The 23334-nt window shown below is 46.3% G+C and overlaps 1 protein-coding gene across 1 annotated transcript; it reads right to left on the bottom strand.

Annotated features, from left to right (window-relative positions):
- Positions 1 to 10718: 10718 nt before the first annotated feature.
- LOC126036334 (urea transporter 2-like) lies at positions 10719 to 21694 on the bottom strand. Its single transcript, XM_049795972.1, has 8 exons — positions 21529 to 21694; positions 19017 to 19206; positions 18404 to 18532; positions 15743 to 15935; positions 15157 to 15304; positions 13467 to 13601; positions 12420 to 12469; positions 10719 to 10988 (listed from the first exon to the last, which is right to left on the bottom strand). Exons 1-8 carry the CDS (start codon positions 21692 to 21694, stop codon positions 10719 to 10721), a joined length of 1281 nt encoding a protein of 426 aa, XP_049651929.1.
- Positions 21695 to 23334: the final 1640 nt, after the last annotated feature.

The raw sequence follows: 23334 nt of genomic DNA, 5'->3' as shown, positions 1-23334 counted from the left end.
AGGGTTTGACTACTGCAGCAACTGCCTTAGGGAATCCCTAAATTTCTAACAATTTCCTTCTGAATAGGTCTGGGCCAGATCACAGATGGGGTGCTGGAGTCAGGCGTGGGAACGCCTGCCTGCGGCCGTGTGCCTTAGATGGCCAAAGCACTTCTGATTGCCTGAGGACTGAAATTCCCTATAGGATTGGCGCAGAAGGGTGGGAATGATAGAAAACCTCCCAGGTGTGATTCAATCCATGCCAAGCCAAGTGCCCATCACTAACCTCCAGTGCTGGGCACTCAAGGGCGTAGGTAACTATTCCTGTCTTTTGGGCTTTGGGATTCAAGGTGGGAAGACTAAAAGAGCAGAGGCCATTCCTCATCAAAAGGATCAAGATGTGCCAGTTCTGTAGCTGTTGGGTACCATCTGTCTGGGAGCGGGCCACGAGCTCTGGGTAACCATGTAATGTGCAAACTGAGCAGGCAGGGAACACTTACAGGTGACTAGCAAGTTGCCTCTTGGTTTTAGGCACTTGTGAAGACCAGTTGGTGCTGAGGACGAGGCAGCTGGTGTTGGTGTCTGGCAGCTAAGTCCTGTGTGATTTAGGAGGGCCGAATCTACGGCTTAACCCATCAGCTCTCTGCCAATGAAGCTGGTTGATGTGTTTCTTCTGCCTGCCGTGCTCTGTGGGAAGGCGGCTCTGAGAACGCCCCTTGGACCGAGCCCGGTGGTTGACATGGTCAGAAGAGGGGTTGGTGGTTGGATCCCAGCCAGACTTAGTACCTGAGCTGTCCCCGAGAAATGCCTGAATGATTCCTGCCTGTCTTAGCTTGCCAGGCAGGAGCTGTCTAGTTGTGTTAGCTGGGTAGAGTGCTTGAACTCGTCAGCTCTGCCAGAAAAGACTCTAATGGCCCTGATCCAGTTTCATATGCTCTGTCTCCACACCTCACTCAAGGCTCAGTGGCCTTCAAGAGGGGCATTGAAAACCACTTGGTACCAGATTGCCATTATACTGCTGGTTTTGGCTGTGCTCCTTGGCTCAGGTTGCACTGCAGGGATTAGGTCTGCACAGGGATCTGCATCAGCTCTTGGACTCCAACAGGTACTTTAAAATGACGTAAATCCACATATGGAGCTCAGCAGATTGCTAAAACTCAAGTCCTGGTCTGCCTTTGCTAGGTTGGGCCAATGTTTGTGGGTTCCTTGTCATCCCTCATTGAGGGGGAAATCACTCCCAGCAGCTGAGCTCCTGTCTCTGGGCACCACTGACAAAAGTCTGGCTCTGCCTTCTTTACTCTCCCCCACCAGACACTTGTACACATGGATAAGATCCCCCGAGCCTTCGCTTCTCCAGGCTGAACACTCCCAGCTGTCTCGGTCTCTGCTTGTATGACAGGCGCTCCGATCCCTTAACCATCTTTGTGACGCTTTGCTGGACTTGCTCGGTATGTCCATGTCTCTCCTGTACCAGGGAGCCCCAAACTGGATGCTATAGCCCAGATGTATCTCACCAGTGCTGAGTAAAAGGGAAGGATCACCTTCTTCAACCTGCTGGCAAAGGTCCTCCTGGTGCAGCCAAGGAAGCTCTTGGCCTTCCCTGCTGCAAGGGCACGTTGCTGGATCGTGGTCACCTTGGTGTCCACCAGGATTCCCAAGGCCTTTTCTGCCGAGCTGCTTTGCAGCTGGGTGGCCCCCAGCATGTACTGGTGCGTGGACTCATTCCTCCCCAGATGCAGGACTTTGCAGGTCTCCTTGTTGAACTTTATGAGGTTCTTGTCAGCTGTTTTTTTCCCAGCCTGTTGAGGACCCTCTGGATGGTAGCGTGAGCCTTTGGTGTACAGACACTATTCCCAGTTTTGTATCTTCCCCAAATTTGCTGAAAGTGCACTCTACCCCATCACCCTGGTCATTAGTTAAGATGTTAAACAGTTTGGGCCCCAGTATAACCCCTGGGTTACACCACTAATTACTGGCCTCTAGCTGGAATTTGTGCCACTGATTACAACCCTTTGAGCCCAACCATTCAGCCAGTTTTCCATCCAACTTGCTGTCCCCTTATCTAGCCCATAGTTCATTAACTTCTGTGTGACTGTATTATGGCAGACAGTGTCAAAACCCCAGATGATGCTCCAAAACAGCTCCAGCAGGGTAAGAGACCTCTGCAACTCATCTGGTCTAGCCTCCTGCTGGAAAGCTGACTAGGACCGAACCCACTGTTTCACTTCCAGAATTTTTCCCAATCTGTGGTTTCTTTGGAGGGCTGTGGAGAGGCAGCAGTGGAAATGGAGGTACGGCAGGAGGGGGAGATAACCAGATGGTGTATTGAGGCTCAGCCCAGAAGCAGGGTGCCTGGAGGAGCAACATCTGCAAGTCTGTTCCCATCAATGGCTGTGGCCACGTTGCTTTTCACCGTCTTGTTTTTATGAGCAAAAGCAGAGTGGAAAAATCTGTTTCAGCACAGAGCACCAAGGGGCTCTGTCACATTTTTGCGCTTGTTTGCTAAGGGAAATAGTTTTGGGTTTATACAGAGTGGACCAAAAGCCAAGCTGGTGTGGGCACCTTCTATCCCTTCATTTTGACCTGTAAAAATTCTCTAGAGAAAGTTGCTATTTGACATTCCTCTGTGTGACAACTGGATGGCTTTTGGTAAGTGGCTATGGGAATGGCTGGAGAGGAGCTCTGCCTGGCTCCGGTGTCCAGCTCCCTCTCGTGGTCTGTCTCCAGCAAAGCCCCATGTCCAGCTGGGAAATCAGAGCAACTATTCAAATGTCTATTTTTTTCAAGGGCTCATAAACAGCAGTTCTCTGGCCCCGACACTGTCAAAACTCCCCATGCTCTGAGCTTCTGTAAGGCTCTGGATACCGCTGCTGGTGTAGGCTCCCAAAATAAATAGTTCTAATGAACACACATCACTTCCCTGCTCTGCCCACCTGCTCTGGAGACCCACTGCCCTTTCTGTCCAGCTTGACATGATCTCAGGATTCGCCTTCTCAATCCATATGCAAGAGTGCATAAGTGCTGTCTGGAAACCTACTTACTGATTAAAAGCAATAGTCTCTGTCTCCTGGGATAGGACTGGGCCAGGAATTTGTAAAGAGCGGGTTGCAGATGTCTTATGGCTAGAGTAGGGTGTAAAAAAGCTCTACGCTGTCATAGAAAATAGGGGCCAACTTTAGGCAGAGGTTCAGACTCTCTTCCTATAGGCTAATGCTTGGAATACGGGAGTGCTGGGTTAGCAAATGACTCATCTCTTTTAGCTGCCGATTTTTCAAGGTATTTGTTTAAAACATTGGTGCTAGTGGGAGTGAAGAATTGCTTGGAAGTGAGCTAGTTGGCCAAGGCCAACACATGCCAAGGAGTGCACTGGTGGTTCAGCATCTAGGTGATGATGAGCTGTGGCCGGGCACCACTCCATCCACTAGCATCGAGGTGGCCGTGGTGTCCACCACAGAAAATGTCTCTGAGACCCCAAGAGGTCAGGTAGTCATATGTCTCAATGAAATACAGGTCAAAGAAAACCCAAGTGCATTCATCTGGCTGGTTCCCCTTGTTTGGCTTTGTGTTTCCGAGCAGCACCATCACTTCTCTTATCAGCAACGGGCATTTCTCTAGGCTGGCCTGGATGCCTGTGGAAATGAGATTGAGTCGCAAGCACCTATGGGACCTCCATTGGAAATTGTTCCTTTCATCATCATGATCCTAGCTCCGATGGCTTACTATGGCAAACTGGCTCCCAAGATAAGGTGCAGGAAGACATTGGCCTCTCATACGGTCATCTTCAGCTTCAGAGAGCTTCAGATGCTCTCTTCTCTCCCTGTTGTGTGCATCTGTTCTGGGGGATGGAGTTTCAGTTCTGTCTGGCTCTTTGTATGATCCTGTTTGTTTCTTTGCCCTGGGACCCAGGAGGTGGTAGTGAGAAAAGCTCTCTGCTTCATGTCAAGAGTCCGAACCTTAGGGCTGCTTGTTTTTCTGGTAATCTGTAGCATTGTAGACTGGATCAGCCATATTGAAACATCCTGAAATACTAGAGGGTTTTGGAAGCCTGAGGTTAACTGTATTGATGTATTTCAGGACTGGAGAGGACATTGCAACTCAAACAATTCTAAATTTCAGCTTCAAACCCCTCTCCTGTTCTCCTGGCTCCAGGGCAAAGCCCAAATCAAGAGGCTTATTTTCCAAACCTACCTCAAGACAGCAGGATCCCCATAAGAATGACAAAGCTGGCCAGACTTGCCTCATTTTTAGGACACAAGGTGGTTTTCTGCTGCTTCATTCACTTTTGCAATTTCAGAATCAGTTCACTTAACTTCCCTGCATCTAATCTCAGCTTGCTAATGTTTCACTCCCTTTCCCCTTCCTGTGCCCTGATGGTAGGGGTGTGAGTCTCACCCAGGACATGCCTGCTTTTAAGGAAATAATCCATTCTCACAAACATGTAGTTGTAGGAGATGAATGTGTTAGGCCTCAGCAAAGAGTGGAATACCATAAAGTTCCAACAAGAAACGCTTTCAGCATATAAATCCCAGTGATTACTATTTTCTTGCCAAGTAGTTCTTAATAGAAGTGGAAGGTGCTGTACGTGGCATGGGTTGCAGCTCTGATCGGCAAGAGAAAGAGGACCGGTAGCATCTGGAAATGAACCAGCAGACAGTAGGAACAACTGAACATTAATAATCAGTGCAATGGATAGAGGTAGAGTTACACTGGCTGTAGAAGCTTATGGAATTTTGCAAGGAGTGCTACAGAGCAGCATTTTCACGCACACACACACAAGCAAACATAAATCCATTTGCAGTAAAGATGCACTTTTCTTAGTAGACAAAAGAAAAGAAAGTCGTATGTGTTGGATAGTTCAATTTCTGGGCATGGAAAACGCCCTAAACAGGGTTTAATTTACACAAGTGAAATAAACTCACTCGGCTACAGTAAGAAACCATCGCTGGCTGATATTTTGTCATCATCTTTGCCTTTCTGGTTTTCTCCACAGCCAGAAAGTCGCTGCCTGGTTTCTGGTGGAGTGGTTTTGCAGAGCGGAGATTTGTGGATGACAGAGCAACAGAGCTGTCAGCACGTGGTTGAAATGAGGGAGGTGTGGAGGAGCGAGGTCAGGTACAGGCTGGGGTGCCGTGGAGCGAGGGGCAAAAAGACTCCAGATCATCCTGAGCTGCACGGGTCAAGGATGTTTCTGTCTCTCTGTCTTCTGCTAGTGCGCTTCAGTGCGCAACACAATTTGATTTGCAGCTGCTGAGATGCGCTAAGCAGCCCGAACCCCTGGGTGTTTTGGGTAGGTGAGGTAGATGGATGTTTTTGGAAGGGCTCCTGCATGGACTTGGTGCTTTAACCCTGCTGTGCTGAGTGAAGCTGTACATTTGGGGAGCACAGATTTGGGTCTGCCTCAACTGTCTATGCAAAGGGCTGTCCCTGGAGAAGGATGTAACGAAGTGGCTCCATGGCAGCTTAAGCTGCTAAATGCACGAAGGTAATTGAGTGTGCTCAGGAGATGCTGAGCTGGAGTCGGAGGTGCCCAAACTCATTCCCAGGGAAAATGTGGTGGAAGAAACCTTTGCTTCCCACAGAGCTATCCCCAGTCTTCTTATCCCACCACTGGGATGTGTGAATTCCAGCTGTGGCAACAGCTGCAGGAGCTTGTAAAAGACCTCCTGAGAACTGTAAAATCAACTGCAATCAAGGGTTTGTTTCCTGTTTGAACTCCTTCCATCTTCCAAATTAAAACACGCCCTTCTGTTGAAGGGGGAGTGAGGGGACAGCGTTTGGCAAACAGATCTCACCCTCAGAGCGGTGGTAATTCTGTAACCCTGGCAAATGCGATCAACAAAAAAAATGAGTCAGCCCCGCGACGTTGGGGAATACGTCTGTCATTGCAGACTGGAGATATCTGGCATGGACGAAGCACAGAGCAACTTCCCAGCAGCTGGAAATTGTAGGGACTTACCTTATTTGGGTATGTTGTAGAGTTTGGGGCTTTTCAGCTTGTAGTGAGGCCCCCATGTTGCTGGAGTGCCCCTCTGGAGCATAAAGCCCTTTCTGATATTTACTGGTGGCTGCTGGGATGCTGCCTAAGGGCTGGGGGGGGACCCCTGCTCTCCCTGTGTCTGACAACTTCACGCTCCTATTTGCACCGACCTGTAGTTGCGGGTATGGAAAGAAGAGGCGTTGATGTTGCAGAAGGGCTGAAAAAACGACAATATTTATTTTAAGCTCACAGCAGCGTTGGATGCAGCAGGGAGAGAAGGGCCCAGGCTCTGCTGCAGAGCAGCTCTGGCAGCTTGAGAATGGAGACCAACAAGGAAACCTGCTCAGTGGCACCAGACTTTAACCCGTCACGTTTTGCCTGGCTTTTTCTTCCCATGAGACACTGCAGCCGCTTCTCCTCATCACTGTTTGAAAGCGTAGCAGTGGGGTTTCCAGCCGTAGAGCTTTGGGTATTCTCCCTGGGCTGAGAGGTGTTACCATCTCCTATGGTGGTCTCCCTCTGTGCTGCTGTTTCTGTCTGCTCTGGACCCCAGTACTACGTGGGTGGGGTTGTTGGGTCTCAAAAAAGGTCATCAGATGAAGGCATCGGGAGGTAAACATCACGCTTCAGCAACTAGGATGCTCCAGTGTGGATGGCAGCGTGGCTCTTACCCCTGCTGCAAATAATGTCCACTGAGAAGGCAAATCCCTGCCCTCCACGTTCCCTCAGGGCAGCTTTGCTAATTGTTCATGAAGGGTGATTAACAGGTTAGTCATTCTGGAGTCATCAATACCCAAGCCAGGACATCTAAAGCACTTGCCTCAGCTTTTTTTGTAAGAGGTTCTGTGACTGATCTTATCAACAGAAGCATCTATGTCTATGGGAGAAGAGCTGGGAACATCCTCTCAAAAAAGAAAAGTTGTGTTTTTTTTTTTCTTTTAGGGGGTATGGAGCAAATAGAAGAGTAAGAAAAATGACATTTGGAGCAATAAAGTAAGCATTTTACTTAGAACCGCATAGTATAGGTACTGTTTTTACATTGGACTCCAGTCATAACAGAATAGATGGTCTCTGTTCACTGGGGAGGTCTCTTGCAATTCCTCTGTGTTTCTTAGTCCGCTCCCATCTGCCGCTGCTGTTCAGTTTTTGCAGGCAAATTTTCAGGAGGCTGTTTTTATATATGCTACTGCTAGGCCAGGTATTGATTTGTACAGGAAAAATTATTTCATTTTCTGTAGAAGTGAGCTGGATGGAGTGACTGCTCTACCTACAGAAGAAGCTTTAAGTTTTAGGCTTTTTTTTTTTTTTTTTTTATGGGCATATTTGTTTTATGTTAGATCTCTGGAACTGTCTCAAAATGATTAGTCCCATTGAAAACTGTACATTTTATTTCACTTAATGAAAGTTTTTTATAGAACTCAATAGAACACAGGCTGTTGGGCTACCATTGATAACTTCTGTTGGTGCTTTTATTGTCTACTGCTCCCTTCCAGGAGACACTTGATTTGTCTTGCCTGTTTTCAAGAATTATTAGTACTGGCTATAGTTACTCAAATCTTTTGATTAGCTAGAGACTTAATAAAGCTGTTTATACCCTATTTTTTATGGACGGCTTCAGCTCTAGAAATTGCTTTACTAATTGATTTCAGGATGGATTTACTTGTGGCTGAGGAATTAATGTCTATAGTGGCTCTTACATGACAAATTCTTTCCAATAGCCATATTGTGCTTGGACTTCACTCTTAATTTTAAGAAAAAAAATAATATGCTTGGCATAACTAACCACAGTTGAGGTTTTTCTTAAAAAACCATGGTTCTAGCAGTATTTTTCTAACTTTATGTTGCTATTATTCAAATCTTTCTCTAATGCTGGACTGTGTATGAGCTAAATTAAACTGTGCAGAGCGGACAGCTAGGTGTAAGGAGGAAATGTTTTACGATGAGGGTGGTGAGGCGCTGGGAGAGGTTGCCCAGAGAGGTGGGAGATACCCCATTCCTGGAAATGTTCCAGGTCAGGTTAGACGGGGCTCTGAGCAACCTGATCTAGTGGAAGATGTCCCTGCTCATGGCAGGGGGGTTGGACCTTTAAAGGTCCCTTCCAACCCAAACCGTTCGGTGATTCTATGAACGGGTCCTGCTAGTTTGCACATGCTTATAATTTCATTGACTGCTGCAGAGGGAAGGTGTTCAGTCAGCTATGTATCACCTCATCTGTCATTCTGCCTTTCTCTGTTTTCTCTACAGCAGCAGTAACATTGGGATGTCCCTGATCTTGCAGCCTGCAGTGACCATACGAGGCTGCTTTTCTCCCAGCAGTGGTTTGCTGGCATCGTGGCTCAAAGGGCAGCTTCTTCTCCTGTGGCTCTCTGCTTTCTTCCCTGCCTGCTGACACCTTTTCTGATGGTGTCTTTGCTTTTTCTGGAGTCACCATGCAGGAATAAGCAGCTGCACATGCAGCCTACAAATACCGTTTAACACTGGCTGAGATTGTAGATCCATTTGCAGCAGTCCTCTGTGATAGCTTAAAGGCTTCACTGTCTTTGTCCAGTGCCTGGGTGCCGGGTTGTTTTTTTTTGCCAACCATCTGTTTCTCCTAAATTAGCTCTTTTCATCCCTTGCTCTTGTGTTACAGAAATCCACCTGTGCCTCTGGGCTCCTGCTGCTTGTCAGAGCTCAGCATCTCCGGGAGGCTGCTGGGATTTGCGTGGGAGGTTTTGACGCACTATAGTGCATTTGCTGCACATCCGCAGTTGCACATCTGCAGTTGCAGATCTTCCTCCCTCTAATAGACATAGGTCAAGTATCGAGCTGTGGTCAGTCCCATCCCTCTTAGTTTGCCCTGGGCCAACAAAACTCTCACGGCTAATGTGTCAGGCAGACTGCTGGGATTCTTGGTCTTTTATTAATCTCCAAGACTTGTGGCGTGTAGGAATGCCAGCTCGTTCCCTCGGTGCTTTCCTGGAGGGCATTTGTAAGGTCAGGTTCAGAGGTTAGCCTGAGGTCTAAAATGGGACAGAGGTATAACACAGGTGCTCGTCTGAGGGTGGTGGACCAGGTTATAATGGCTACAAAGCTCACTGGATCCCTAAATTTTCAGTAATAGGGTGATCTTGGCTATGGAAATTTGGAATTATCTGCACGCGTGACGCTGTCTTGCCAGGTGGAATCTCAAATCTTTTGTCATCCAGAGAGGGGGGGGAAGGAGGACCTAAATTTTACCAAAGTCCCTGAAATGGCCTAACCTGTTTAAAAAGCATCTGAACATACTTTTATGGCACAGGTTTTGTCTCCCAGGCTGAATTCAGTCCTGGTTGCTACTTCTAGGGGGTATTTAGAGGGTCTGGCAGCTGCTTGTGTTGCTGGTCTTTTGGTTATAAAGACACAAACAGTCCCAGAAGCAGCACCCAGGCTCCCCTTTTTTTAAAAAGGTCCAAGTGCTGGGTTAGAGCTGGGCTCCCACCTGCTCAAAGACCCTCAAATGAATCTGCAAAACAGCAGAAGCAGAAAGGACAGCATCTGATCTGAGTGTCTGTGGTTGCATAGTCTCTTTGGATTTTAAATCTTCAAGTCCTTTGGGTCTGTGATTTTTAAACTGATCATGTGAAATGACTTTAGAATGAGGAAGCCTTTCTGTCAGGCTTGTTTTGGAGAGGTTTTGGAAAAGGTTCGCAAGAAAAGTCCTCTTTCGGGCAATTGGCCCCTGAAGGACTTGGAGGAGGCATCAAGTGGCAGTGTCCTCCTCGCACCTTATGCGTCTTAGAAACCAGCCCCCAGGGAGAACATCAGCAAGAGGGTTCTCAGCTTCCCGTGACTAACTCTGATGATGCCTCATGAGGTTTCTCATGAGACACTGAAGACCCACGTGAAGATCCCAGTCTGACACCCAAAAAACATCAAGGGGAGCCTTTGGCTTGTTCATTGCTCGTGACTTGATGCAAGGGAACTGCTCCCCTAGGAAAGGCAGAGAAAGAGCTGCAGTAACTGCCACCTGCAGTAAATGTTTATCTCATTCTTTTACATGAAGTTTTCCTATTTCCCACTGGATGCACATAGGGATTCAGACCTGCTATCCTGCATTCAGCAGGAGGCAGATCTCCTATTTGTAAGACAGAAAATTATGCAAGGAAAAGAAAAATGTTTGATCGTTGCTAGCTAGTCACTTTTCTAGTCTGATTAAAGCATATATATTCATACCTTCATTGTCTTGGCACTTAATGAGGAGTCAGGAGATGGCACCAAAAATAGTATGCACTTTGTAAGAATATTTACCTGTGTATGTTGTAGCTGTTAAAGGGATTAAGAGGGTTAGACATTGACACAAGCAAGGAAGAGATCAGTCTGTTTATTCCACTTTCAAATATACATGTTCTTAATTTGAAGTGCAGCTCATGATGTAGTTCTTACATTATTTATTGTTAGATACCAAGGCCTTCTCAGCATATTTATTTTGTTAAATTGTATGTCTGAAATTAAATACAGCCTCTTGTCAGCTTTAATGTTCTTCTGCCTATTCTTATAATTATTATTGATAAGAGGTGACTTTGAAGTTAACAGCCTGTGGATTGATAAGGCAGCCGTTATTATGTTACCTGAGTCCTTTTTGGAAAGCTTAGCTCAAGGGCAAATCGTCTTTCCTCCGGCGCGTGGGATGCCGAATCCCCAGCCTGCAGACCGCTGCCGAAGGTGGTGTTTGTGGCTGTAGTGTGCTTGGCTGGCATCGGAAAAAACCGCCCCAAACCCGTACACTCGTGGATATTTGAAATCAGTAAGCGTGGCGGTTTTTGGGGGTGCACAGGGGGGTGCCTCCTGTGCTTATTTTTGAGTCACCGGAGGGTTTCTGCTCCTTTCGTTTCTGCTCTTCTCTCCGGCTCTCTGATGCTCTTCTCTTCATTCTCAGGTAGTAGATCCGGTTGGCTTCTGGGTAGGTGACTTTGCAGAGGGGAATTTTGTAGATGGCTGGGTTGTCTGAATTTATCAGCAAAAAGAGAAGTGCGGAGAAGCAAAAAGGCCAGGTGCAGAGTGGCAGCCCAAGCTGGAAGGGGAAAGGACAGACAGACACGTGCCTTTTGGTACCTCTTTTTGCGTGTTCCCTTTGTTTACTTCTGCCCGTTGCTAAACTCTTGCATTTGAGAAGCTGGGAGAGCCTGCCCTTACCCTGAGGACAGTGTGAAATAGAACGCGTCTTCCTGACCCCCCTCCATATGGGATCCCCCATTCGGATCCAGAGGAGGATGCCCAGATGCAGGTGGCTACATGGTGGGGGCTACATGTGAGCTAGGTTTCTGCACTGGAGGTCTGGGAAGCTCCTCGGCTACCAAATGTCGATTCAGCTGCTCACACAGAGGTATCTAGTTTATCTGAAATGTATGGGGCTACGTAAGGCATCCTGCACTGGGGACCTCAGTCCTTTTGGCGATGCTGCTGTCGGTGCTGAGTGGTACTCGGCAGCAATATTGAAGCAACTGAATCAGGCTCCAGAGCTCTGCTGACTGTAACGAAAGCCAAGACACCCAGCTCACACATAGGCATTTAAATTCTCTAGTAAATGAGCCAAATCCTACCCTCACTGTCCTTTAAGATATCATGTACTGAGAGTACTGTTCACACGTATCCACCGTCCTCAGTGGCCACGTGTTACTGGCATTGCATCCAACCCGCAGTCCTGCTCTGTGATCCCCACCTCTTGACCTGACTTGGGGTCTGCCAAAAACAAGATTACAGGGAGAAAAAGTAGATGTCCTTTTTTCTGATGCATCCCAAAAGCAGGTGTGCTTAGCAAAGCAACCCATCTGCAGGGATCTACGTGGTACTGAGTGGATGCCAGATGAATACGTTTAATGCGTGAAGCTGCTAGTTCTAAATTTTTTTCTTTTAAGTTACTAAATCAATTTTATTAGAAATATGGTTTTGCTTTAATCCCTCAGATCTTAAGGAAGAAACGAAGCTTGGCATTTCTGGCTTCACCTCATTCTTGATCTGTCCAGATATGATGATTTTGTATTTAAGAGAACAGTCTCCCCTGCATTTTAGTTCTCAAATCCAGATCAAACTTAAATAATATCTGTGGGTAGGGTGGGAGAATGACCTTGGAAGAAGTAAGTAAAAATGTAGACCATTGGGAATTGTTCAAAAATATTGCCTGCAACTAAGTATTGCATCTCAAACCATGTGCTGTTGCCGGAATTCACATATACATGCACAATCCCACTGTGGATAACATGCTCCAAAGGCCTTTGAAATCTTATTATCAGCTATAGAGTCTGCAAGGGCACAATTCAATTGACACAGAATTTGTGCAAGACCTGCCACTGGCTACTACTTTCTCTCTTCGGTGCTGTCAAAACTGATGGAGAATTTTGGGGCATTTCCTTAGTATTGTATCATAACAAATCAAAATACAGTTAAAACAAACAAGCAAACAATCCCACAAAAAACCCCCACCAAAACCAAACCCCAAACTTACCACAGATAGGGCATTAGCAAGAGCTGCTCCGGAGTAGGCACAAAATAATGCTGAGAAAGGAAGACCAAAGACAACTCAAGGTGAGGAAAGTCTTGCTCATCTCTCTAAAGAAATTATCAGAAATAGTAATACTGTCCAAAGGCACCGTGAAATATCCTCCCAGGTACATGATGTGAGGATTAGTGTTAAAAGTCAACAATTAGTTAAAATGCCCCAGTGCTGCCTCTGGCCATGTGGACTGCATTTGGTCCTACCTGCTCTGTAGAGATGGCTGGTGAACGAAGAATGTGGTTTTGTCAAGAGTAGCTGAAGGTAATATTTCTTTTATCAATTGGCACAACTTGACCTGTGTGCAGTGGGGGATTACAGAAATTCTCCACCAGCGCCCGTCCTTTGGCTTCAAACCGCAAGCAGTTAGCAGTGACCCTCCCGGCCCCAGGATATCCGAGGTGGCAAAGCAGGAGATAAGGCACCCAAGGGCAAAGTCAAGGAAGGGAAAACTACTGAGCAATCCAGAAACCGTGCTCAGGACAGAAAACTATGGAAGTGCAAATGGTTGGAGGCTGGGTGTATCTTCATGGGAATTTTATATATGCTACTCTGTTCTTAAACTCTTCCCATAGAGTCTGGGTTTGGCTGCTGTTGGAGATGGGGGTCTTTGGGTAGATGGATTTTAAATTGACCTTGTGCAACAGCTCTTTTCTCATGGCACACTTCCTCTAATGATATGTACAGTTACAAAAAGGCTGCTTCTGCGAATCTGTTGAGTTGCTAATTAGTTAAACTTCTGCTCATGGCATAGCTTGTGCTCCTTTCACAAACGGTACTTCCACCGTCTCCAGATGTTTTTAAGTTATCGGGACCTAAAGGCCCTTCTCTCTGCAGTTGCAGCTTGCACGTCCAAGCTCAACTCGTGCCATCACAGAAATGGCTCGTGCGTAGTACCTAGTTTTGCAGCAGAGCGGTAGTTGACTCTAAAACCTGTACTACTCATAGACTGCCTGGCTGCATGAATTTTTGTCTTCCCTTTTTGTAAAAGATACATACCACAGGCAAGTGACAGCAAATGAGTCTGCCAGGTCAGGGCGTAGAACATGCCCCCGATCGCAATGCAGGCGAGCGCGCAGTTGTAATTGTGTAAGCCAAGGTAGACGCTGTCAAAGGGTGATGCAATGCTCAGCGCTGCAAGATAAAAGGCAAGGCTGTGAGGTCAGGTAGGAGAGGTATCTGCAGGAGGACCCGTCACTTGCTGGGAATCCGTCACCTCTTCCCAATGACATCTAGACAAATTTAACTGTATTTGCGCTTGCGTGACGTGGACGTGCAGAAAAAGGATGAAATCAAATGAATGAAGCTCATTATTTCACAGCTCTGATAATGCCCCTAGGGTTGGAACTTGGCCGAGTCTTAAACATTTCTTTAGGGCAAAACTGTCTGCATATGCACTTCAGTGTATTGTAGTTAGTTCCCCAGCTAATGAGATGAAGGATCCAGCCAGAACGTAGGAGGACCTTCTCACCTGAGTGTCCTTGCAGAAAGCTGTGCTCGCACATGCTCTTTAAACCTCAGACATACCCTGATCTTGAATATCAGAGGCACAGCTGAGTGTCTTTTGTGGGAGTAAGCAGAGTTTTCCATCTCCTCCTAGTGACCTTTGCTAGATGTTGTCTAGTTACTAGAGGTGGTCACTCCATCGGTGCTGTGCAAATTGTCCACTGGGATGGGAGCTGAGGGTCTGCTCCAAATCTCACCTCACAGGGACTTCTGCAGGATTTCTCATAGGCTTCAGGATTACCAGTAAAAAGGAGAGCACAATATGTAGTGCTCAGGCCACCTTCATGTCACTCTTAAGATTAATACATTTTCCTGCTATAATATCCTCATTTGTCTTCTGTTTCATCGCCATGCTTATCCCCAGATACTTTTCCCTGACCTTTCTCTTCTAGATTAAATGTCAGACCTGTACAAAACTTGCCATATGCTCTTAGCCATACAAATTGTGGATAGTTTTGTTTAAAAAACACAAATAGAAAGCAGCTCACATCTTGTACAAAGTGCTTCAGAGCACAGAGAACTTCTTGTTGGGTGACTGTGCCTTTTCCAAGGTTGTTGTCTCAGACTACACTTATTCCACCATATTTTTTTTAGTACAATCGGTCACATAAGTGGCATTAATCTTGTTTAACTTCAAGGGTCAGATTCATCTCTCTTAAGATTGTTTCTCTGGTTAGTGGAGAGACAGGCCACTTTGAGTGGCGTTCATTTAGCTATTTTTACAAATCTGCAGCAGGATAAAGTGAACTGCGTCCTAGAAAAGTCTGTTTCTTTTCATTGACTGATCAGCTCTGAGGCAGACATCTGCTTGTGGTGGTAATTTAAAACACTTGTGGTGGCAAAAGATCAGTTCTGGGACTATTTATCTAGGTTTCTTTATAATCATCTCCATGGGATTCATCACATCCAATGGCAGGAGGGTTAAGCAAGGTAGAATAAACCACCTGCCTGAGTTAAAAATCCAGTAACAAATTTGAAGCTTAAAGAAAATTTCCTTCTATTCTCACCTTCACCATGTTGTGTGACCTTTAGTAAGATGTTCCAAATTTAGAGACGGTTTCAAAAATGAGAGTGTTGTCCTAAGTACATCCAAGCCCGTGCAACTGTAAAGTCCAGATAGAGTCATATAATGGCTTGGGTCAAGATGCCATAGTTACAAAAATGACTGGTAAATATTTCTTACCTGCGAATATCCCCACTGTTGATCCAATTGCAGCATGTAAACAAATAAGTGGGGAGGAGATAAGTAAAGCAACAAGGATGATGCCTCCAGTCCAGGGGTTTTCACAACCATACACTTGACCAACACCAGCTGGGATGGATTGTAAGAGCTGCAGCAGCCGGTAGAAAAGGGCGTGTTATTTTATCTTTGTACTCAGAAGGACATGGCAGTTATTTTGTCCAAGCTATTGGTTGAAAAGGAAAGGAAGGAACCCTGGCTCTGAGTTGGACTGCTGGGTAAATGTGGGCACTCATGCCCTTCAAACCAGAGTTAGTTCACTGTTTGGTTTGAACTTTATCAGTCCAAGATGGACTTTTATTTCTTTTGGGATGGTAGTATGGTAGATGGGGTGTTGGGGATTGTTTTCTTTTTTTTGGGGGGGGGGGGGGGGGAGAGGGTGACTTTAGTGGGGGAGAAAAACGGTAACATTCCTGGCTGTACATATCATATAGCCATTCTGCCCCATGTGAAATTGCTATGCAGAGCCGAATGCCTTCATGCTCACCTTTTTAATAAGATAACATAAACTTGTTGGTGTGAAGCTTACCAATGGCACATCGATTGCAGACCAGGTGATATTGGGGACTGAAGCTACAGGCTTGATGAGGGTTGTAGGGAAGAAGGGGTTGTAGTGTCCTGTGGCTGACAAGTACAAAGTCACCGCAATATTGAAGGGCAGAGTAAAAACAGGAAGGTCCCATTTACTGAAGATGGATCCCAAAGCACTGGACAGGATTGGACTGAGAACAGGAGAAGAGACACAAGTATAACTTGTTCATAACAATTATAGTGGTGAAACAGATCTACCACTTTGGTCACAAGCTCTGGTATATGCAAGCCAATGCCATTCCTTTTCGAAACATCAGGTACTGAATACCTTAATATTTTAGCCTGCATCGGACAAATAGCTGCAGAATGCTGTTCATTTTTTTTGCAACAACTATCACGTCCATTCACGGATGGTATAAGCTCCGCACCCTTCTCTCAAGAGAGGTGGCACTTAGTGTGCAAGCTCTCTGCTAGCTATGTTGAGCTCAGGGCATCAGTGAAGAAATGCATCCAGCACAGGATTTAGGCACGGATGGAGAAAGGTAATCTGGCTTCTTATTTGGTAGAAAAATCTAACAAGAAAGAGAAGAGGAAATTTTGGGAATGCCACATGAAGAACTGTGGAGAAGTTTAGATGGTTTGAAAAAGCTGCTGTCTTGAGGAGGCAAGAGGAAGCTGGAAATTACCTAATTTGCTTTTTTATTTATTTATTTAAATAGCATAAAGGATATCAGAAGATGGTTCTGGAAAAGAAATAAAGCAGAAGAGGTGATCAAAGAAGATGGAAAAATCTTCCATTAAGAAAGACGGAAAATATTTACTGTGTTAGACAGTATTTTGGGGGAATGAGGACTCCTTAGGACATATAGAGCCTGACAAAGTGTAAGACGAGTGACCACTCTAACAGCGGTGTGAAGGGTGTTGTGCCAGGCATGACCCAGACCTTGGCTGATGTTCCTACTTATGTCAATGAGACCGATGTTGCTGTGTGCTGCCCGGGTACCACCCAAAATCATACGGCATTTTCTGAAAACTGAGCTTAGTTCTTAAGAAACTTGATTGAGTATATTTAGCACGTTAAGTATTTGGGGTGATCCTCAAAATATTTGGAGAACGAACACTAAAAAGCCTGCAAACCTTGAGATACCATGACTTTTCCCAAAGTTCTTGGCTGTAGAACCTGGAATATAAACTTCACCAGATCTGCTTTCCTCAGGACATTTCCAGACTGCCTTATTTCCACTTAAAGTGGGTGTCCTGCATGAATGACTTTGTGGGAGCATATTGGCAAGATAATATCTGTTTTTTTATGGGGCCCACAAAGCTTGTAGAAGAGTGAATGGCCAGGTCCTGTCCTTGATGGAAATGGCCTGTGTTCCGCTGCTTCCAGCTGAGCTTTTCTGATATAAGTGAGCTCTTATGGTCAATCTCCAAGTAGCAGTGGACATCACACAGTTTACAAAAATTCAGTTTAAAGACTTGAATTTTTCAGGAAGGTGCATTTGAGTCCTAGAAGGTCATTAAGCTGGTTCTAATGAAGAAACCCCACCGAAACTATGTGGCATTTCAAAAGCAACATCTTCTGTCCTGTTGTGTAGATACTATCAGTGAAAAAAATGCTTTGTTTTCCCTGTATAATCTCAGATGAAGCCTATTCTTTTATGACAAATTTGGTTCCCAGAGCAGTTTACAGATTTCCTTGCTTGTAGCTGTAGGAAAAAAAATCAGCACTTCAGTGCAAACGGTGTCCTAATTTCTGTGCTGAAATACAAAGCTTCTGCCAGTTATATATCTTGTCAGAAAAAAAGGAAACAATTAAAGAAATGCTGACTTCTAAAGCTGAAATTCAAAGTATCAGTTGAAAAAATCACTGAAATGTCTAATTTAAAAATCTTTCAGCTCTACCCTCGAGTCTTGTGAACTAAAAGAACGAAGAAAAGTTTAAACAAAAGGCCCCAAGGAATTCTGGCAGACAAGACAAACTAAACATTCTTGCAACATGTCCTGGGTTTTGAGAGGTTGTTGCAAAATGACCTTTGCTGAGAGTGACTAAAGAAATAAAATATGAAAAAGATCTGATCTTAAAAGCAGTGAAATGCAATAATGACTTGCATCTTATCACTAGGAGTGATTAAAATGTGACTCTTGAATTAATTTCAGTTAAGGCTGTTAAATAGATTCTGCAGTGCTGTTAGGGTCCATATTTAGAAATGGTAAATCTAATCCTGAAAGGACGCTGTCTGGCATTCGGAGATACTTGGAGGAATTAATTTCGCTCACGACTGGTTGCATATCTGAGAAGGGGAATATTGAATTCAGCCCGAGGGAGAGCACCGGGTCAGTTCAGTGCCTGGCTGAGGAAGAACCGTCGCGGTGCTGGGCACGATGACGTCCCCCCTGAATGTGTCCTGCTGATGAGGACCATTCGTAGAGTGTTGTATTGGGGCTGCTGCTTTGTCTGTGTGCTATAATCAGTGCTTGCACGCTCAACCTCCTACCGACGTGCCTCGCAAGCTCTGTGCCTCAATGGATATCTCTTTCCAGTGCTACCGTGGCTGGAGCTGCTGGTGTAGGGGACTGGGCAATGTGTTTTAAGCTGTATGTAGCAGGACTCCTCATTCTCTGAGAATTGTCCCTAGGAGGAGAAAGTGGCACTTACCAGGCCATTGATATAACTGCCACGGGAGGAAGAAGCCACCAGAAGTAATCCCCTTTGTCAGAGAAGACGGCCATAAGGAGTCCCACCAAGATCCCGTTATAGCCGTGCAGCCCAGCTGCAATGGCTGATCTGTGACGGAAAGAAATGTTTGCAAGGTAGCAAGCTGTGCTGAAGGTGGCCTGCCACAGGGACCCACTCAAATTCAATTTATAAGTGTCCTGCTCCTAGTAAAGGGAACGTAGGGGAGGGATGAACAAGCGGTGAGGTTGCTGCTGTATTGCATTGCGCTGGCGTGCGGGAGGGGAGAGTGTGGAGATTGTTGGATGATGATGATCTGGGGGGGTCCTTGGGACCCAAAGGACCTGTGTGGTTGTGACAATGGCTATCCAAGAGAGATAAGAGCCTGCTCTCAAAAAGACAGCCGACTATGGGGCCAGGCCAGCTCTTTCTTGACCACAGCTCTGTCCTCACCTAACTGCTTCCATACCACCCATAAGAAAAGCCAATCTGCTGTCTCTAATGCACTCAGATGCGGGGCTATGACCCATCAGAGGGTTCCAGATATCATAACGATCAATTTTTATTAAGTGCCTGAACGTGAGGTACCACCTACCTGTCCTGACCGAGGGCCAGAGCAGTTAATGTCGACACGGTCGTTCCAGTACAGCCCGTGAGCAGGCACCAGGGGCTCTGGATGAAAAGCCCCACTAAAATAATGAGCCCGCTGAGAGGGTTGTTGACAAACATCACCTGAGAGGTGCCTCGCAAGATCCAGTCCACCAGCTGAACCATTAGGGGCTTATCTGGAGGAGACCAAATAACAACGTTGGCAATAAGGCATCATTTCAGCAAAGCACGCTCATCTCCTACAAGTCGCTTTCTGGCCACAGAACTGAGGCGATGTATCACCGGGACTGTAAAACCGGTCTCTGATTTATTGCTGTCTGAGCATATTTTGCATCTGGCACTTGAAAAGCTAATAGGGATGGACTGGGCACTGCTATAAAGTTCATGGAGGGATTAATAAAAAAGTGGTTTATTTATGGTGGTCAAAGAATAGTCTTTCTTGCATGGTAGGTTGCTTAAGATTCTGCTATAAATTTAATGAGAAGATAGTCCCTTTTTGGTGTATTATTCAGATGCAGAGAGCAGCTTAGGCAAAGACTGAAACTAGTTTGTACGTGGATGGGGAAAGATGAAAAGGAAAACTTTTGCTGTTTCAGGGACCCAGAACATGGAGGTATACTGTATATTGGAGGTGAGGTCAAACTGTCAAAGGTGTCTAAAAAAGTACTTTGGGAACCGAAGAAGTTAAATTAAGAGAATAGTTATTATAGCTCGGACTGTACTCGAGGGGAAAGAGGCATTTCCAAAGGACAAAGAGCCATCGCTCTTTAGAGAAGACTGTCAAACTTGGACAGAGCAAATGGGCACCAAGTTGGGGTATCTCAGGTGAGTGCAGGGGGGAGGTGGGTTGTGTGTGGGGCTGAGGGCAACCTCTCGGAGGGCATCTATGTGCAGTGCTCCTAGCGATCTCCATGGGCACAGGAGGGTCTTGTAGCACTGCAATAACTTTTTGCTGCTGGCTCTTTTTGCTGCAAATTGACTTCAGGTCTTTTTTTTGGCCACGTTTCTGGGAAAGGTGTAACCGTTTCTGTACTGCTGTGCATTATTCAGCACGATGCAAGGAGAAGAAATGGGAAAGAGGGGCTGCTTACACGTACAATATGTATATGCATATGTATGTGCAATATGTATATGCAGCTTTTGACTTCTTAAGTATTTAAAATTAATTCATTTAGTTTAGATTGTTAATTAGACACAGCATAAAGTACCAGTCTACTTTTTGAATCTGGGCAATGACATATTCCTAAAAACTCCCCTCTCGCCCACTCCCTCCCTGTGTCGTATTTACAGTCAAGGCTCAGGTTTTGCTTTCTGATGAGACTAGCTTAAATTGAGCATCTCTGAAGGGCCAAGTACCACTCTGCATCTCTTCAGCATCCCTGGGAGAGCCCTCCCAAGAGGCTGGAGTGCAAGCTGAGGGATGGCTTCACGAGCATCCCTCAGGCTGTGCATTGTTGGGGAGCCAGGCAGTTACAATCAGGGAGGAATGAGTTCCTTAGAGAAAAATAATCAGGCTTTTCTGGAATAATGATTACTAATTGGTGTTGAGCTATGAAATATATCAGCAATGCTTTTGGCTTTAGACACAAGTATTAACTGTATGTATTGAAATATAACCGGTGGGCAGCGGCCAAAGCTTTTCAGGACATTGAATAAGAAAACCTGGACCACTAGATTAAAGAGAAAGCAGGAGGAGATGATCCCCTGCAGCTGGGGACCACACTGCCAGCCTGCTGAGCTCCCTGGCTGGAGACACCTCAGCTCACGTCCTCCACCAAAGATAGCCACTGCACAGCCTTGGCTATACACGGCCGTATCTTATGTCTCTCCTTTTGCTGGAGTTGTACTGCTAATGAACCTAGCCTTGACAGAGGACCCACAGTCTTACAAAGCCTCTCAAAGCCCCAGATCCCTAATAATTCCGGGTAACGTGGACCATCTGCTCGTGTATTGTTCCTGTCTGGACAGTAAACCTTTGAGATCAGTACTTGCTTTGTATTTTATAGCAACATAACAGCCACAGTGCTTATTGCTCCCCCAAGGCTGGTAATACAAGAGCCTTTGCCCACACAATCAAGAGTCAAGTCCCCATCGTCAGCCCACACGCGGACGAGGAGACAGTCGCTAATCTAAAGCACTTTACAAACAAGACTAAATCCCCAGGCCTGTTGTGTGATTCTGGGCACCGCTATAAGGAACGTGATGCTAATGACACATAACTGATTAAGTGTAAAAGATGTGTTTTGCCTGTGCTGAATTATGCCTGCAGCCGTGGTAATGGCAAGGGGACGCAGTGAGATCCCCTTCCCGAGGGTAAAATGATTTGGGTGAAAAGACCAGAAGTTTGCAATGAGCTTGGACCGTGCCACCTCTGCTCTGCCTCAGGGATGAAATGGCCCCTCGTCTCGTGCCCCAGCACTGAAAGTACTGTTGGCAATACGGATGTTCCCAGCTCGCTCTTTCTAACCAGAGAGCCCCAAGCACATCCTTCCACTCACTTTTCATCCATTCTCCATATTCTTTCATTTCTCCAGTGAGATACTCGAAAACTTGGTGGATGCAGTTTCTGCTTCTCCCCAGCAGGTCCTGGGCTCTTGGCTTCTGCTCCGCATACAACTGCCTCTCGCCGGGACGTTCGGCCACAACGATCTCTCCAAGCTCCATCTCTTTCGGGTGGCGAGAAGCGTTAACTGTAAATCACAAAGCCCTCGTGTTAGAAAACCTTTTGAGTTGTGCCCTGGCAACTTTCAGCTGTATTTTAAAGCCCCATGGTGCTATCCTTTTTCAAAGATGGAATGTTTCATGGAGAAGGGACCTGCCTGAACCACTGCTGAGAGCGGTGTGGGCTGCTGCCCAGGGCAGTGGTTTCTTCTCTCAGGGATGAGGACCAGGCAATGGCCCACTGCTGTCACGAAGCTGCGGCACAGAGCTGTAGGGGCAAAAAGGGAGGTGGCATAGGTGCCCTGAAGCATCCCACCCTCACTCCAGCTCCTGCTGCAGGGTGTGACGAGCTGCTGGTTGGACAGGGGACATAATGTTTGCCAAGTACCTGCATGCTGACCAGTGCTGCTTGGCCAAGTATAGCTGTTGTTGCAGCTACTGAGGAGGGAGACTGCTGATGTCTAGCTAGTAGCGAGCTAGAGGGAAGAAATGCAAATTGCCAGTACAGTAGCAAACAGCAGGAGACACAAAAATACTAGAGGAGAGGCTAAAGCCTGTATCCCTTTTGATGTTTTGAGCCGTTGCCTTCGTATATCCCAGCAAATCTATGGCCTTTCCGTGCTCCTCATTCCACATCTGCCTTTGATAGACCAAGAGCAAACTGGGGTAGTATCAAAGTACCGCGCAGAAATCAGGATCCGCATGTGGCTTTGGACAAAGAGAAGCACCTTGGCTCAGGGCTGTGTCCTTTTTAGTTAGCAGGTGAATATCCAGCAGGAGTATGGGTTTATTCACCTCACAATTACAGTTGCAGGGCTCTGTTCATTAAAAAGTCCATTAAGATATAAACCTTTAAGCGAATGTACACTGCATCGCGCCCTAGTGAGCTACACTGCAGGTTACATCTGCAAAAATGCCACCCTGCTTTCTGAGGGAGTCTGGCATTGGCTGGTCTGTGGTTTTGCTCTAGTGATTTTTTTTTGAGACCTGTGGCTGGGTTTCTAGGTGTTGCCTAGAAGTGGACTGCGTTGTGAAGTGCTTGCCCCCAGTTTTGTGGAATATCGGCACCACCTTCTGGTGGGAGCCTGTTTTTTGGTAGCTCAGACAGGCTGGCTGTTAGTATTAAAGCCTTTAGCAGCAGAAGGGCAGGCTGGAAAGGGATGCTTGGCTGGAGGGAAGGCTGTTTTGCCAGGGACAAACACTGACAGGCAGCTAGCAAAAATATCTGCGGCTCGGAATGCCCTGAGAAGAAGATCCTTGAACATCAAAAGATTTTTTTTTTCCTTCACCCCTGGCAGCACAACGCTAAGTGCAAACCCTGCAAATGCATCGTGCGGAGCCTGTTGTCTAGTGCTTTGGCTCTCTCTGCCGGCAGCTTGTCCCTACGGCAGCAAGGAGGTTGTGGGGAGGTGGGTACAGGTCTCTTCTATCGAATAACTAGTGATAGGATGAGATGAAATGGCCTCAGGTTGCACCAGGGGAGGTTTAGATTGGATATTAGAAAAAAAATTCTGTACTGAAAGGGTTGTCAGACGTTGGAACAGGCTGGCCAGGGAAGCGGTGGAGTCACCATCCCCAGAGGTGTTCAAAACCCACGTAGACGTGGCACTTCAGGACATGGTTAGTGGTTTAGGGGGCACGGT

Source organism: Accipiter gentilis, chromosome Z, assembly GCF_929443795.1.
Source record: "Accipiter gentilis chromosome Z, bAccGen1.1, whole genome shotgun sequence".
NCBI lineage: Eukaryota > Metazoa > Chordata > Aves > Accipitriformes > Accipitridae > Astur > Astur gentilis.
Note: the sequence above shows the minus strand (reverse complement) of the source record. Positions and strands in the feature narration are given on the sequence as shown.

What these genes read in the sequence shown, in the direction of transcription:
- LOC126036334 (XM_049795972.1), bottom strand. Translation starts at nt 21,694, where the DNA reads ATGGAGCTTGGAGAGATCGTTGTGGCCGAACGTCCCGGCGAGAGGCAG. An exon ending in CTGGCCCTCGGTCAGGACAG is followed by an intron (nt 18,533 to 19,016) that starts GTAGGTGGTACC and finishes TTTCCGTCACAG; the next exon opens with ATCAGCCATTGCAGCTGGGC. An exon ending in TTGCTAATGCCCTATCTGTG is followed by an intron (nt 10,989 to 12,419) that starts GTAAGTTTGGGG and finishes TTCCCCTTCCAG; the next exon opens with CTTGGGCTGCCACTCTGCAC.